The sequence below is a fragment of the Equus asinus genome, unplaced genomic scaffold (genome assembly GCF_041296235.1).
Source record: "Equus asinus isolate D_3611 breed Donkey unplaced genomic scaffold, EquAss-T2T_v2 contig_591, whole genome shotgun sequence".
Taxonomy (NCBI): domain Eukaryota; kingdom Metazoa; phylum Chordata; class Mammalia; order Perissodactyla; family Equidae; genus Equus; species Equus asinus.
In genome coordinates, this window is record NW_027225284.1 from 107931 (window position 1) to 123916 (window position 15986).

At 37.2% G+C, this 15986-nt stretch overlaps 1 protein-coding gene across 1 annotated transcript in view; it reads right to left on the bottom strand.

Annotated features, from left to right (window-relative positions):
* LOC139044108 (centromere-associated protein E-like) overlaps positions 1-15986 on the bottom strand; it is a 79526-nt gene that overhangs the window by 17583 nt on the left and 45957 nt on the right. Inside the window, exons 25-35 of the mRNA XM_070503668.1 lie at positions 14652-14810; positions 12818-13108; positions 12541-12699; positions 12075-12356; positions 11253-11411; positions 10185-10475; positions 9405-9563; positions 7636-7740; positions 4286-4504; positions 2171-2368; positions 1065-1268 (exon numbers count right to left, since the gene is read on the bottom strand). Of these exons, the coding sequence (XP_070359769.1) occupies positions 1065-1268; positions 2171-2368; positions 4286-4504; positions 7636-7740; positions 9405-9563; positions 10185-10475; positions 11253-11411; positions 12075-12356; positions 12541-12699; positions 12818-13108; positions 14652-14810 (2226 nt within the window). The remainder of the gene's footprint in view (positions 1-1064; positions 1269-2170; positions 2369-4285; positions 4505-7635; positions 7741-9404; positions 9564-10184; positions 10476-11252; positions 11412-12074; positions 12357-12540; positions 12700-12817; positions 13109-14651; positions 14811-15986) is intronic.

The window sequence follows — 15986 nt, forward strand, 5'->3', positions numbered from 1 at the left end:
CATGCTGATCCACAGAGCAGAAATCTCTACTTTCTAACCACAAGTGAGCCCTCAATATTATGAGAAAAACACTGAATTATATGGAAATTATCTTATCCCAAACACTGGTTTTATGCTTTTCTTCATTGATTGTGGACCATTTTTTTTTATTTTAAAAGCTCATTTACTGTTTTGCTAGCTTGGGGTATTCGACAAATGGGATTCACTATCCACAGGAAAACCTTTTTTAAAAATGTTATCTACATTTCAATGTGATTTAAGTATAGTTTCCAGATGAAATTAAAGTGTCAGGAAAGAACTACCCAAACAAATGAAATATAAAACCAATCTTAGGAGCTATAATATTAATCTAGCTCCCTTTGCTCCAACTGCCTATATAACAAGCAACTTTCTGATTAATGACAATTTTACCAGGTGTATGAGGTAGAGATTACTTCAGAAAGCCGAATGAATTTTCTCATCAGTGGAAAGTAAAACAAATTAATAAAACTGATCTCAAGCAATCTTGGTTCATATGAATCTGTCCACAAGGGCTGGTCACCTTGGGAACAATGATACAAACCACATGTTTGAACCTCACAGTTGAAGGATCAGCACGTATGATAGCAACAGCACCGAGGTGAGAAGCACAAGGCCTCACTAATTAGTGGACTAGAGCTGTCTTTGGCTTGACCACAGGTGCTGCCCACAGCCCTGAAACAGGCTAGCATCTCACCTTGTTTGAGGATACTTGGGGGAAAAAGCTCAGGTCCTACGGAAGCGAGAAAGGACAGAGGAAAATGGCAAGATTTGAGGTTTCACCAGTGGAAATGGATTGTTATACTGCAACATTTTATTATCTTCTTTACAAGTTGATATATTTAATTACCTTAAGGAAGCAAAATGTGTTAGAGGAAGAACACATTTACAGTCACTCTTTTTCAAATAAAAAAATAAAGAAGCATATACAAATAAATGAAAGAAAATATACTTAAAATTAAGTTGCTCTAAGTCTTTTTAAGAATGAGGCAGAAAAATTAAAGCAAACAAAAAAAAAGAATGAGCACAAAAAAAGTACTACTTACAATTATCTTTTTATTATAAAAGATATTCACTTCACAAATCCTATCATTTTCTTTCTGGATGCCATTTTTAAGCTTTTCTATATCAAAATGAGTATTCAACCACTCTTCCAAAAACTGGGTCATTTCTTTCCTATTACTCAGTACTTGTTGAAATTCCATCTTTACGCTGTGGAAGTCACATTCCGAAAAATCTTTGAGAATTTCCTGTGTGAAAAATAAGCATTGAATCTCCTGAATCTTAGGAAAGTTTTTATCTAAATATCAGACAAATATCATAAAAAGGGGAAAATAACCTTACTGAACTTTCACTTCTAATATTTTGAAGTAAACATAATTCTAATTTATCCTCATTATATTAGAAATATAATTCTAATTTAAATAATAAAATTTTGGCAGTATAGGCTATGTAACAGAGGCACATCTACAAATTCTGCCTTTTGGCATTTTTAAAACCTGTTCGAAACTATGAATCTGTGACAGTGTCTGAAGTGCTTCTGGATGCAGCTTTTCTGTGCATACAGCAGGCCTTGCATGCATACTGGGAACTGCAGGGGCCTCACACTGCTGGGTGAGAGCAGGACACTCCATGTGGGGTTGCTACAATACAAATGTCTGTGACTCCCAGTCACAGATCTAGGAAGTTTTAGAAGGCATTTGGAAACTTATTCTGGCCTTCCAAGAAATCCTACTTGCTGATATTAAGTCTACTTTTCTATATCTGTGTAGTTCTGAAAGGAGGCTAGTCTATGACTTGGCACTCTTTACATCTGGCCAGCTGTCATCCTGCAACCTATTTTTTTCTCCCCAAAGCCCCAGTAGTACATAGTTGTATATCCTAGTTCTAGGTCCTTCTGGTTCTTCTCTGTGGGACACTGCCACAGCATGGCCTGACGAGCAGTGCCAGGTCCACGCCTAGGATCTGAATCAGCGAACCCCAGGCTGCCAAAGCAGAGCACAGGAACCCACTTGCTACGCCACCAGGCTGGCCCCTCTGCAAGCTGTTTTTAATTTCATAAATGAAAATGACTCTAAGCACATGAAGAGGTACCTTTCTATTTGATAAAAAGACTTAAAATCTAATTAAATCCATTTTAAATAAATCATACCTCAATATGTAGATCCATTTTCTGGCTCAACTGGAGGTCCCCTAATTCTCTGGATGGTACATCATCATCTTGTTGAAGATGCTGCATTTTACTTAGCAGTTCATTTTGCTTTTCCACTTCATCAATAAAAACCATTTCAAGTTTACTGATGGATTCATGTTGTTCTTCCTTTATCTTTGTAACATAGCTTAACACATACTTGCAGGAAAACATGAAACAAATTGGGAAATGAAACTTTTATCACGTTTAGAGGAAGTTCTAAACTCTCAAGACTAAGAGGTGGGGCGGCTTGTCTTGTTTGTCTCTATCCTCTGAGGAGTGAGGAAGAAGGGAAGAACCTCTCTCTATTCCCGTTTCTACTCTCAGCGTCTTCGGAGAGTGACTTCCAGACCTCTAGTTTCTTATTTCTGACTTCCTTCTGGAGCTACCTCAGGGATGTCCTACAGTTACCTCAGATTCAATATGTTTACAATGTAACATGATGCCTTTCCCTATAAACCCACCTTTTTCTATTGCCTCCTTTTGGTTAATTATATCACGCAGTTTTCCCAGTGAGATTCATTTCAACATCCTCTCCTGCCTATGTCAGCTGGGTGGCCAACGTGAGTGTGCCCTGCCTCAGGACTTACCTGTCAAGTGTGGCTTAAAGGGGACAAGAATTTGAATGCCCTGGTTCTATGGACCTCATGAATAAGTTCTGGATATCTGATTGTTAGGCTTTTGAAGACTATTAGAGCCTGAGGGGCAATCTACCTAGGTAGGGAAGATACCGCTTCCTACTTCCTCAACTTCCACCATTCCTTAACAATTTACAATCTGGCCTCTTTCCTAACCACTCAACTAAAACTGCTCTGACAAAGGTCACCAGTAAGCTCTATTGTCAACAATTGAGGGGATCTCTTCATTCATGTTCTGGCTGTCTGAAGCATCTGCCACTCTTGACCACTTCATCTTTGACACACTCTCCTCCACTGACTTGACCAATGGCACTTTTGCTCAGTTCTCTCTTATCTCTCTGACTTTTCCAACCTCAAACTCATGTGTTGCTCTCTTTTCTGCTACTGCCTCTTGAGAACTGATCTTTTCCAGAGTTCTCTTTTATCTTCACTCTATTATGCTTCTGGGTGGCCTCATTCACACCTGTTGTACTATCTATCACCAAATGCTGATGGATCCCACATCTTTATCTGTGGTCCTGATTTTTCTCCTGACAAACCTCAGATTCACAACTAAAAGCCTACTTGGTTTCTCTTCCTGGATGTTCCATTATAGGTATTTCTATCTCAAAACATCTCAAATTAAACACCAGATCTCTCCTCCTGCCTCACCTGCCTTCTCCCTTTCGTTTTTTCTTTCTATCAGTTAATGGCACCACTATCCACAAACCCGGCTAAGCCCAAATCCTGGGGCTCAGTCTGAACTTCCCTCCCCTCCCTCCACTGTCAAGCACATGGACCTACTATTGTAAACTGCCAAATATTTCTTTAACTTCTTTCATCCTTTCCATCCCTATGAATCCTTCCCCCATAGTACTGTCACCCATCACATCTCATCAGGACAATTGTAACTGCCTCTTGTCTCTTCTCTCTGCCACCAGGCTTATCATCCCCTGCAGACTCATTTCTTCTTTGTCTGTAGTGAAGTCTCTACAATGGCAACCCGATCACATTACTGCCACCACTTAAAATAACTGTCCAGTGACCCCTCCTCATCTCTAAAATGAACTCTAAGCTTTACTGCTTGAGCCCAGCTTCCAGTCCAGTCTTGTCTTCAACTTGTTCTCCAGGACATTGTCCACTACTGCACTTCTCACCTGTTCAAATGTCTGCCTCACCCACTGGACTAGGAGAGATTTAGCGGTTGCTCATCTCTGTCTCCCCAGCACCCTGACACATTGTTAAGGCCAAAGGCAGAGCTCAGGTTTTGTTGAATGAGCAGGTCCTAGATGCACTGAGGATCCTGCACATGCTATTCTCAGACCCATGCCATCTTTAATTCAGTAGCAAATGTACTAATTAGCAAATACACCAACTCCCAAAGCAGGACTTAAATATACTGGTTTGTAACTGAAATTAATGGCAATATTTACAAAGATATTACTAAAACAGGTGGTACCTTGAGTTTCTTCATGACTCTGTGGAACTCCATGGAACATCTCTGGTTGACAGTGAGAAGTTTCTGAATCTGTCTGGTTTGTGGATGTGGAAGTGAGAGGTTTGCTTTTACTCTAATTGAAAGCTCTCTTTGGGTTTCAATTTCCCTCTCCAAGTCAAGGCAGAGTCCATTTAAGCACTCATAATGACTATCCATCTCTGTGTATCTCTTCAGAAGCTCCTAAAGGCAGTGAGAATTCATTCAATTTAATAATTCATTCTACTTTAACAATAAGTAGTCCTAGCTCTGGAATTGTAACAAAATTTATGCTTTAACACTTTCTATAGGGCAGAAATAAATTGAGACTTTTGTGTATAAAAAACAAAAAGAAAATGTTATTGTCGATTTTGGATTATAGAAATAATTATAATCATTGTGGAAATTTAAGAAGTTTAAACTGTAGGGGAGGAAGATATTTCCTCTACACGCTCTAGGTCCTTCTGGCTGGACAGCGAATTAAATTCACATGAGACAGAATAACAGGAGAAAATTAAACAAAGCTTTATAACATGTATACATGGGAGAGACCCAGGAAAACTGAGCAACTCACCAAAATGGCGGAAGCTCTCACCTTAAATATCATCTTCAGCTAAAGACAAAGGAGGATGTTGTGGGTAGGGGGAGTCAGTATGGGAGGTTACCAGACAAGTACAGTAAACAAGAGTAAGGTTATTATGCAGATTTAAGTCCTTGCCTTCCGCATTGATAAGAGTTTCTAGAGGTAAGGTCATCCCCCTTCTTCCTGGTACAGAGAGGGAGACATCTTTACAGATGGAGATTTCCCTTACAAATGGAAATGTCTCTTACAAAGGGTAACTTCTACTTTTCAGAGTTTCTCTCATGTCTGCAGTTTTTGAAAGTAACCAGCCCAAAATAATCTTCATGCCAAAGAGATATATCTTGGGGTGGCCAATTCTAATCCTCTATAAAACAGCTATAACAAAGAAAACCAGAAACAACCATTGTTATCATTTTGATACATTTTCTTTTAGTCTTCCAAACATCCATGATTTGAATGAACATTTACAAAGTTGGAAGAGAAATTTGCATGAATTCAATCTAGTATGTATTGTAGCTCAAGGCTGAATGCTAGCTTCTGTTGACAATAGGTGGTGTGAGTGAGCAGATAAAACTGATGAGGATCAAGGATGCCTCAGGGAGAAAAGCCCAAGGCTTCCTGGCCTACATACCAATCTATATCATCCTCACAGAAGCATGGGACATCCTGACCTCATTCAATCTGATTCTTACCCAAAGTTATAAGACCACCTGATAACCAGACTCCACCTGCACTGATACTTTTTTTACCTAATTTTTCCTTTGTCTTGTAAAGAAGCAACTCACATACTTATGCCTTATAAATTTAGCCCTACCCTCAACCCATGTTTGCAGCTCTTCACTGCCCATAGGTCCTGTCCCCATGCTACTCCATGCTACTTCCTGAATAAAAGAGCACTACTGCCAGACCTTGAGAGTCCAAGAAATGTTTCTTTCGACTCCTCAGCTCACTGAGCCAGCATCAAAACGAGTGACAACAAATCACATGACCTACGTTCTATTATCTGCCTAGAATCTGAGATTTCTCACCTTTTATCAGAGTTAGAGTTCAGGTTCTAGCCCTGTCACTTCCTGACTGGGGAAATCCTTGAGCCATTCTCCCAACTACAAAATGAAGACTACAATAATTTCCACAAAGTTTTCTAGGGAATTAAGTAAAATGTTAGATTATATATAACCTATAAAATACATATAGACACTATAAATTAAAGGAAATAAAATTATATTTGTAGAAATGCTTCTATACCCAAGTTTTAAACTTAGACTTGGTTTCAAATCCTAATTTTACCAATTTACCAGCTGTGTGACCTTGGGCAATGACTGAACTTCCTCCTGGGCCTCAATTTCTTTGTTTATAAATGGAACAATAAACTCTGTCTCATGAGGTAAAGCACCCAGTCTAGTGCCTTATGTATGGCAGACACCCATTAGGCCTAGGCCCAGCAGCTCAACTTTCTAGAGACCAGACAGGTGACAAGCTGGTCAGGGCACAGGTGGAAGAACACTTTACATTCAATCGGGTATTAACATATTTAGTTCAGGGTGCTAAACAATAGAGTAAGGGGCTTCTGACAATAATGAGCTCTCCTTTTAATAATTTAAGGAAAACCTAGATAGATGTTCATTAATCTGGGATGTTGGAGAGGGGATTCTTGCCTTTGGTCTTAGGAGGAATCACCTTATGGTTGGAGCAGCACTGTCTAGTCATTCATTTGTACTTTTAATAAATACATATTGAAGGCTGACTTCTGTCAGGACTGTGCTAAGTGATGCAGCCATAAACACACAGAAGTCTTTAGGGATCTTGTGTTCTAATAGGGGTGACAGTAAATCCTGTTGGCTTTACCCTCACTACATGTTCAGAATCCACACACTTCTCACTGCTTCCACTACTACCTCTCTGGGCCAAGCCATCACCATCTTCGCATGATTACTGAAATTAGTCTTTCAAATAGTCTTCCTGCTATCACTTAATTTTCAACACAACAATCAGAGCTATCCCTTTAAAATGTAAGTCAGACCATGTCTCTCTTGTGGTCAAAACTCTCCAGTGGATCCACATCTCGTTCAGAGTAAAACCCAAAGTCTTTTAAAAGCCCCACAGCCTGCTTCCTCCTGTTAACTCTGACCTCGTTTCTCATTAGCTTTCCCCCTTGTTGATGTTGCTGGAGCCCACTAGGCAGCTTCTGCTTCAGGAGCTCTGTCCTTGCTGTTCTCCCTGCCTGTTCTGCTCTCCACCAGATACCTGTATGTCTCAACCATTGACTCCTTTCAGGTATCTGCTGAAATACCACCTTTCCAGTGAAGCCTCAAAGTCATAAACCCTACTGTTTTTTTTCAAAGATTGGCACCTGAGCTAACATCTGTTGCCAATCTTTTTTCTTCTTCTCCCCAAAGCCTCCCCAGTACATAATTGTATATTCTAGTTGTGAGTGCCTCTGGTTTTGCTATGTGGGATGCTGCCTCAGCGTGGCCTGACAAGCGGTGCCATGTCTGTGCCCAGGATCTGAACTGGGGAAACCCTGGGCTGCCGAAGCGGGAGCACAAACTTAACCACTTGGCCCCAGGGCCGGCCCCAAACCCCACTGTTTTGTTTGTGTATGTATGCATGTATGCACACACATATCTGTACTAGATTATGAAGTTTAGAAGAATACTGAGCATTATCTATTCATTCCATAGAGGTGCCTGTGACTCCACAGGCCTTTGGAAGGGCCCCAATATTTATTTGTAATTTGAACAGGGGCACTTACTTTTATCCTAAAGCACTTTTCTCTCAGGCTTTCTGTAAGGTGCTGTTTTCCATCACATAGCAACATTTTTTCATATTTTAATACCTCTTTGATGTTCTGTTGGTCCTGCTTGGATGGAAAGAAATAAACAAGGCTTCAGCTATAACTCCATTCATATATAATGTCTAATCATTTACTTTTTCAATTACACATTGTACATTATTTCAATAATGGAATCAAATATTATACTTGTAACACAAAAAAATGTAAAAAATGGTCAGAAAATGAATAATAGTATCATGAAGTCTTTTAGTGAGTAACCTCAACTCATTGGGGAAAAAAGTGGGAGAACCACATATTTTTTGGAGACAGAATCTGTTCCTGTAACCTTCATAGCTGCAAATTAGGTTTTAGATTTATCTCTGGTTCCTACTCTTCCAGATCTCTGCATGAGAATAATTATTGTCAACTAAACATGCTAGCACCACTGTCTGTACTGTCCATGGTGCTCCAAGCTCCATTCATATATTCTTCCCAGCACCTTGGACCAGAAAATTCATACCCTGCCTACATTTTGTATTTCTGACTACAAGTACAAAACAAAACATTTTCTCCCATTTGTTTATCTTATTTACTGCAGTACCCAGAAGACTAATTGTTCAATGATTATTGGTTGAATGAATTAAATCTCTTTATAAATTTAGTTAGGGTCCACATAAATATGATTCCCAAGTGTCTGATGTTTCTATTGAGATTGCAAATGATACTGTTTTCCACTTTATTCTTTCTTCACTATTGAAATATGAGAATGAAAAAGATTTTTATAGATTTCATAAACTTTCTTATTGATCTGAAGTTTACATTACTTTTTAGAGGATTCAGTTCAATTTCTTTTTTTGTATTCATCTTGCCTTCTTCCCTTCTAATGTCACTAACAAGAGCCCACGTCTAACCCTATCAGGTAGAGATAGAGAGATGGGCTATTTAATCTTTTGTAAATCGAATCCTTCAACTATTTCTCCATTGAGAATAATGCTATTTCTTGGTTTAAAAACTCTTTTAAAATTTCATTAAAGAAAATAGTCTGCTTATTTAACAAATTTTTTCTTAAAAATAAAGAATTAAAATGGTATTTTCTGAAATAGATTTTAGCTTCTTTTAAAACTGTACTTGCCTGTTTGTGTGAAAAGTTATAGTAATAGTTTTCCCATTATCCTCCGTTTGTAGAAATTTCCCGGAAAAAAAAAGTAAAAACATTGCTACCCTTTTCAAAAAAGCTTGTTTCTTATAAATAGTTACTAGATAGGGGTAGATTCTGAACTCGCTCTAGCTATCATTTCTCTTAAGGTTTCTCTGAATTGGTCTCTTTCCATTTTTGAGAGACTTTTATGCTCCTTAGCTCATCTCTCTCCTCAGCTACAATTCTTATTTCTTCAAGGCTTTCATAAAGTTTCTTAGTCAAGTGTAAGTTATCCATTTCCACATTTTGCATAGATAAATTTTGGGCCTCAAACTGCTTCTTCAATCCTTCCGTTTCATTCATTTTTTAATGAGTTTTACTGACATCTTCTTTCACTTTAAGAAGTTGAAGCTCTTTTTTCTGAAGTTCTCGGATCTTGAGATAATTATAAAACAAGTTAGAATGCAAACAGAACTCCTTCAAGGACGGAAAATAGTCTATTTGTTACATACAAGCACATATCTATGTCTATATATCTATTTCTATCTCCTTGCTGAGTCTACAAATAATTTTGGACACAACTACTCCCAAAAGAATAAAACAACAATACCTTTTCCTGTAATTCATCTTTTGCCTTATTTAAATCCTTTTGAATATTTGAAATCTGGGTTGTCTTTTCTGAAACTCTCTCTCTGAATTTATCAATAGTTTCCTGGTGTTCTTTCAAATGCATACGAGCAATTTTCAGTTCTTGTTGTGTTTCCAGATCCTTTATTATTAGAAGAAATTGAGAAATATGATAATATAAAGGCACATTATCTTTTCTTAATGATGAACTAGTTAAAGTAAAAAAATGCATTCTCACAGTTAAAAACCACCAACACACCACCCCCAAATCAGAACAGTATGGAAGGATAGAGAGTACAGACCCTGTCCCTCACCTCGCCCATCCTAGTCCTGCTCCTTGTTGAACTGGCTGCTTGCTCTTCTCCTTTCAGACCCCTTGGACACCCTTCTAGATCAACGTCACAGAAAAAGTGTCCCATTCTTATGCTTAGTGTTCCCTTATACAGACAAACCCCACTTAGCCAGTGCCTTATGGCGGACACTTGGATTGCTTTTAGCTTTTGTTTACCACAAACAATGCTGCAGTGAATGCTGTTGTATTTCTGCCCAAATGTGTGAATGTATTGGTTGGATAAATTCCTAGGAATGGAATTGCTGTAACAAACGTATATGCTGATAAATTTTTAATAAGATATTGTCAAACTGTCTCCCTAAAAGGCTCTAACATTTACTTTTTCACCAACAGTATCATTTATTTAAAAGAGAAGGAAGCTTCTTGTATTAAAAATATGTGTGCTGGACAGGAAGAAAGAGTATAACTCACTCTAGCTATGGTTTCTTGTAGGTTTGCCTTCAGTTGGTCTCTCTCCAGTTTGAGTGCCTCTTCCACTTTTCTTAGATTATCTCTTTCTTTCATTACAGATTTCATTTCTTCAAGATTTTCATGAAGTTTCTGAGCCAAGTTTAAGTTTTCCGTTTCTATTTTATCCAGAGTTAAACTTTGGGCCTTGAATTGTTTCTTCAATCGCTCTATCTCGGACATTTTTTTCTGTGTCTCACTGACATCTTCTTTTAACTTAAAAAGCTGATGTTCATTTGCCTTAAGTTCTTGGATCTTATCAAGATAATCATAAAATAACATGTCAGGATACAGATGGTTTTTAAGACAAGTATAAAGAATAGTTTCTAAATTGATTAAGACAATAGGCTTCTAATGTCACTCATTAATATTCTGCATAATTCCACACAGAAGTTATTTTCTTTTGAGATTATATACGTAAGTGTATATATATATACACACAAGTGTGTACATATGTACATATACACACAAGTGTACATATATATACATATATATACTTGTGCATATATACACATGTATATAGATGCACTCATGTACATATACACATAAGTGCACTAATCTTAAGTGTATAGCTCAATTATTCTTGACATATGTTTACATCTATGTAATAACAACCCAGATTAAAATATAGAACATTTCTAGCACCCCAAAAAGTTCCTGTGTGCCCCCTTACTACAGCCAACCACTATCATGACCTTGGTCATCTTAGGTGACTTTGCCTATTTTTGAACTTATAAACCACAAGGTGTAAATCCATTCTCCCAGTGAAAGGCATCTGAGTTGTTTTCAGTTTTTCACTATTATGATTAGAGCTGCTATGAACATTCTTGTACATATCTTTATGTGGAAGTATGCGTTCTTTTCTCTCAGGTACATACCTATAATCGCTGGGCCACAGGCATGTACATGTTCAGTGTCAGTAAACACTGCCAACGTGTCTTCCAATGTGGCTAAACTATTTCATATCCCCAGAGGATTATAGGCACAAATAAGTCAGACAGCCAATCAAATAACCCTCCCCTCCCCCCATACCTTTTCTTGTAATTTAGTGTTTGAATTTTCTAAATCCATCTGCATATTTGATATTTCATCTGTCTTCTCAGAAACAATCCCTCTGAGTTTATCAATAATTTCCTGGTGCTCCTTCAGATGCATGTGAGCAATTCTTAGTTCCTCTTGTTTTTCCAGATTCTTCATCATTAGAGAAATTTTGAGAACAGTGACATATCTTAATGTTAAAATGTTAGTATTTTTTTAATGAAAATAACATATTTTCTTAGTAAAAATAATAAAACTATTACTTCTTACTCTGTATTTTTGTTGTTAGAAAGTGATAAGCTTTTCCTCCCTGTCCCCACCTCCCACAGCCTGCTTCCACTTTCCAGAGGCAAACATGTTATATGTGCACTATTCTACAGCTTGCTTTTCCTCCTAAGAGTCATTCTGGGCTTTCCATATTAGGACGGTCAAATCTATTCCATTTTTTTATTAGGTGTTGCATAGTATTCTGACATATTGCTCTTGTTTACCCAGTTTCCTTCTGATGGACATTCAGATTGTATCCCATTTTTTATTACAAATTGCTACAATGAACAACACTGTGGTGTATATATGTGTATGTATATATATATATATTTCTTTATCTTAACAATTGATTAAGTATACATGTAGGATAAAGTCTATGAAGAAAATATTGCTTACAGAATTTACAATTTTCAAGAACAATACCAAGTTACGTGCCTAAAAGTTTCTATCAGTTCACTCACACCAGCAGCACCATCATGTGAAAGCAGGGCTCACTGCTGTCAGCAAAGCCCACGCTTCCTCACGAGGGAGGGAAGGAGTATCGCTTACTGTAGCTTCCGTCTCTCGCAGGCTTTCCCTGAGCTGCTCTCGCTCCGTTCTGAGGGTTTCCTCCACTCTTCTGAGGCCATCTCTTTCCTTAGCAACAAGTTTTATTTCTTCAAGGTTCTCAAGATGTTTCTGAGTCAATTTGAACTTCTCTGTTTCTATAGTTTCCAGAGTTGAATTCTGGGCCTCTAATTGCTTCTTCAATTGCTCTGTTTGATGCATATTTTCCTTGAGATCATTTTTTGCCTTAAGAAGTTGATGTTCTTTCTCCTGAAGTTCTTGGATCTTGAGATAAGCATACAATAAATTATGATATAGATAGATTTGATAAAAAGCTAAATAATAGTTTCTAAATTAATAGGCAAATCTTTACTTGTCTCCAATTTTAGGCTAACTCATATCTTGTTTCTTTACACAAAAGACCTGATTCAAACTCTCAGCTACTCAGATAACAACTTTAAAAAAATACCTGTGCTTTTAAGGCAGTATTTGTGTTTTCTAAATGTATTTGCATATTTAATATTTCATCTGTCTTCTCTGAAACAACTTCTCTGAGTTTATCAATAGTTTCTTGGTGTTCTTTCAGATGCATGTGAGCAATTTTGAGTTCTTCTTTTGTTTCCAGACCCTTTATTAGCATGTGAAGTTTAAAGAATATTTTAACAACATCATCTCAACACTGCCCCCCTTCCCAATTGGCTCAGTTTTAAGGAAACACAACAGATGAAGAAAAGGGTCTAACTGACCTTAACTTCAATTCTTCTTATGTATTCTTTAAGTTTCTCTCTCTCTACTTCAAAGGACTCTTGTAATTTCTGTAGATCATTTCTTTCTTTGGTTATGGATTTTATGTCCTCATAATTTTCACGGAGTTTCTGAGCCAACTCTAGCCTCTCCATTTTCATACGTTCCAACGTTAATTCTCGGTTCCTTAATTCATTCTTTATATTCTCCACGTCATTCATCTTTTCCTGCATCTTACTCATCTCTTCTTGTACACTAAGAAGTTGTTGCTGTTTTTCTTGGAGTTGTTGGCTCTTAAGAAATAAAGTTTTTATTATTACCATTTTGCCATATTATCTTAAAATTCTTATGTAAAATGTACTTTGCCAAACTGAGAGAATCATTATCACAGCCCTGCACACTACCCTAGTGGAAACAGACAAGCAGCACTGAAAGTAAAGCAGCTTCTAGGCATAGTGTCTGTACTGGGCTGAAGAGGGTCCCACCCAAAATTCAAGTCTACCCAGAACCTCAATGTGATCCGATTTGGAAAGAGGGTTTTTGCAGATGTAATTAGTTAAGGATTGAGAAGATACCCTACTGGACTAGGGTTGGGCCCTAAATCCAATGAGAATGTCCTCATAAGAGACGGGAAAGGACGCACAGAGACACAGAGAAGATCCTGTGAAGATGGAGACAGAGATTGAAGTGATGCAGCTACAGAACAAGGACTATCGAGGACAGCGGGAGCCACGGATAGCACAAGGCAAGGAAGGACTCTTCTCTAGAGCCTTCAGAAGAAGCATGGTCCTCCGACACCATGATTTTGGAATTCGAGAATCTAGAAATGTGACAGAATAAATTTCCATTGTTTTTATGCCAGCAAGTTTATGATAATTTGACACAGAAGTCCTAAGAAACTAACATAGTGTCACTTGGTTAATCAAGGAGGCAAAGTAAAAATGCGAAAAATTTAAAAAGAAAAGAGACTGACTAAATATATAGATGTACCTGGCAAATAAACTGTAATTCCTCATCTCTTAAAACCTTTTTGGATAATTTATTTTTAGTTCCAATAAGGTCTTTAGGGGATGGCCCACACAAACACTGAGGCATTAACTTTTACATAAGCCTATTGATATCACCTCTTTGGGAGGAGTATGAAATAGGAGGTTTTAGTAAATTCAATTAGGTTATAGTGAAAGGGATGAGAATTAAGAGAACATATATTAGGAAAAAAACATTCCACAGAAGCACAATGGAAACACTACGCTATTTATAATGCATGTAGCACTGTTCTTAGGATAAACAGAAAGATATCAGTGGGTCCATTTTAGAATTACTAGAGCAGTACAATTGTTCTAACAGTCTTAGCTCTTACACAATTATATTACAACAGCACCTTACTTCTAAAAAAGAAATAATTCAGGAACTTGCAAACATCTAAGAGATGGTAATAGTGACAAATCTTAGAGTTTAGAGAATGACTAATATAGCTCTATATAAGGGCAGGAGCTTTGTTTTACTGACTAATGTATATCAAGTGCCCAGAACAGTGCCTGGCCCACGGTAATGCTCAATAAATATTTGATGAATGAATGAATACATCATGAGTAGTTTAGATGAACCAAGGCCCCCTCTCATTGAAAGACTCTAGGATAATATAATACACACAAAAGAGGTTAGCTAAGATCCTAGTGTGAGTTCAAACTGTCCAAAATATTAGCATTGAGAGCTGTTCATTTGGGAGGTACATTCTATTTCTGGAATTTAGGTCTATTAGAACCAAAATTTATCACCAAAAAAAAAAAAGTTTAGTCAGGAAATATGGCCAGGAAGATAACTTTAAAAATTCACCTTTTCCTTTAGCTTTTCTTCAACTTCTGCCAGTTTCTCACAGGTCCTAGAAAGCTCTTTCTCTTTCTTTATGGTACAGTTCTTTTCTTGTGCAACTATCTCTTGTTGCTTTTTAAGTTCACCTCTAAGAATTCTTAATTCTTCCTGGTTTTCAATGGTCTAGAATTTTTAAAAAGTTGAGATTAAATGACACTAGCTTACATTTAGGAAATCAGGTAAAAATCAGCATTTACCTCAGCCTGAAAATGGAGAAATCATGGCAAACTATATTGGAAAAGACTAACTTAAAAAGAAAGTGAGTCTATTTTGATCATGTAAATGCCAAGAATCTGCTTTCTTATGCTGTTTCTTTATTGCTCAACTTACATTCCTACCACGAGAATTAGAACTGGATTTAGTATTCCATCATAAGAGGTTTGCTTGTTTTCTACCCTGAAGCCAAAAGAGACTGTTTCTAAGCTTTCATCGATAGACGATGAGACTGCAGGTTATAGGCTTTTCATATGCTGGGATGGCTTTGATTTTGAGCAAGCTCAAAACAGCAGCCGTCCTTTGCTAGCATGAATTGGACTAATCTTAGTTATTATGCTTAAAGAGTGACATTCTCAAGTATCAAGACCAAAAAACATTACAAGACAGATACCGAGAAGAAAATACAACTTTTGTCTGTACTCTTATTTACATTCAGCTCTTTGACCAAACAGACAATCCTAAGAAACATGGAAAATTACACAAAAGGTCAGGGTCTACTGTGATCCATAGCAAACTTCTGAAAATATTAATTTCAATCTATTACACATTAGATTGCCCCCACATATAGAAACAAAAACTAAAGTAGGTTTGAAAATATTGGCAAACATTAACAATTAAACATGAAATTTAAGAAAAATTACAACAGCATAAATAAAATAGAAACACTTAGGAACCAATTAACAAAATATGTCCAAGATCTGTACATTGAAATCTATACAACACATCACTGAGAGAACAGTTTATAGAAAGATACACAATAAGCACATAAAAAGATGCTCAACATCTTTAGTCATTAGGGAAAGGCAAATCAAAACAAGGTTACACCCAATAGAAATGGCTAAAATTAAAAACACCAATAATATGAAGTGTTGGTGGGGATGTGGAGCCATCAGAATTCTCTTAATGTGCTGATGAGAATGTAAAACGGTGCAACTATACTTTGGAAATCAGCCTAGTAAATTCTTACCAAGCTAAACATACATCTCCCTATGACCCAGCTATTTCACTTAGATCCATACTCTAGAGAAATAAAAAATATATGTTCATAAAAACATTTGTATGAGAATGTTTATAGCAGCTTTA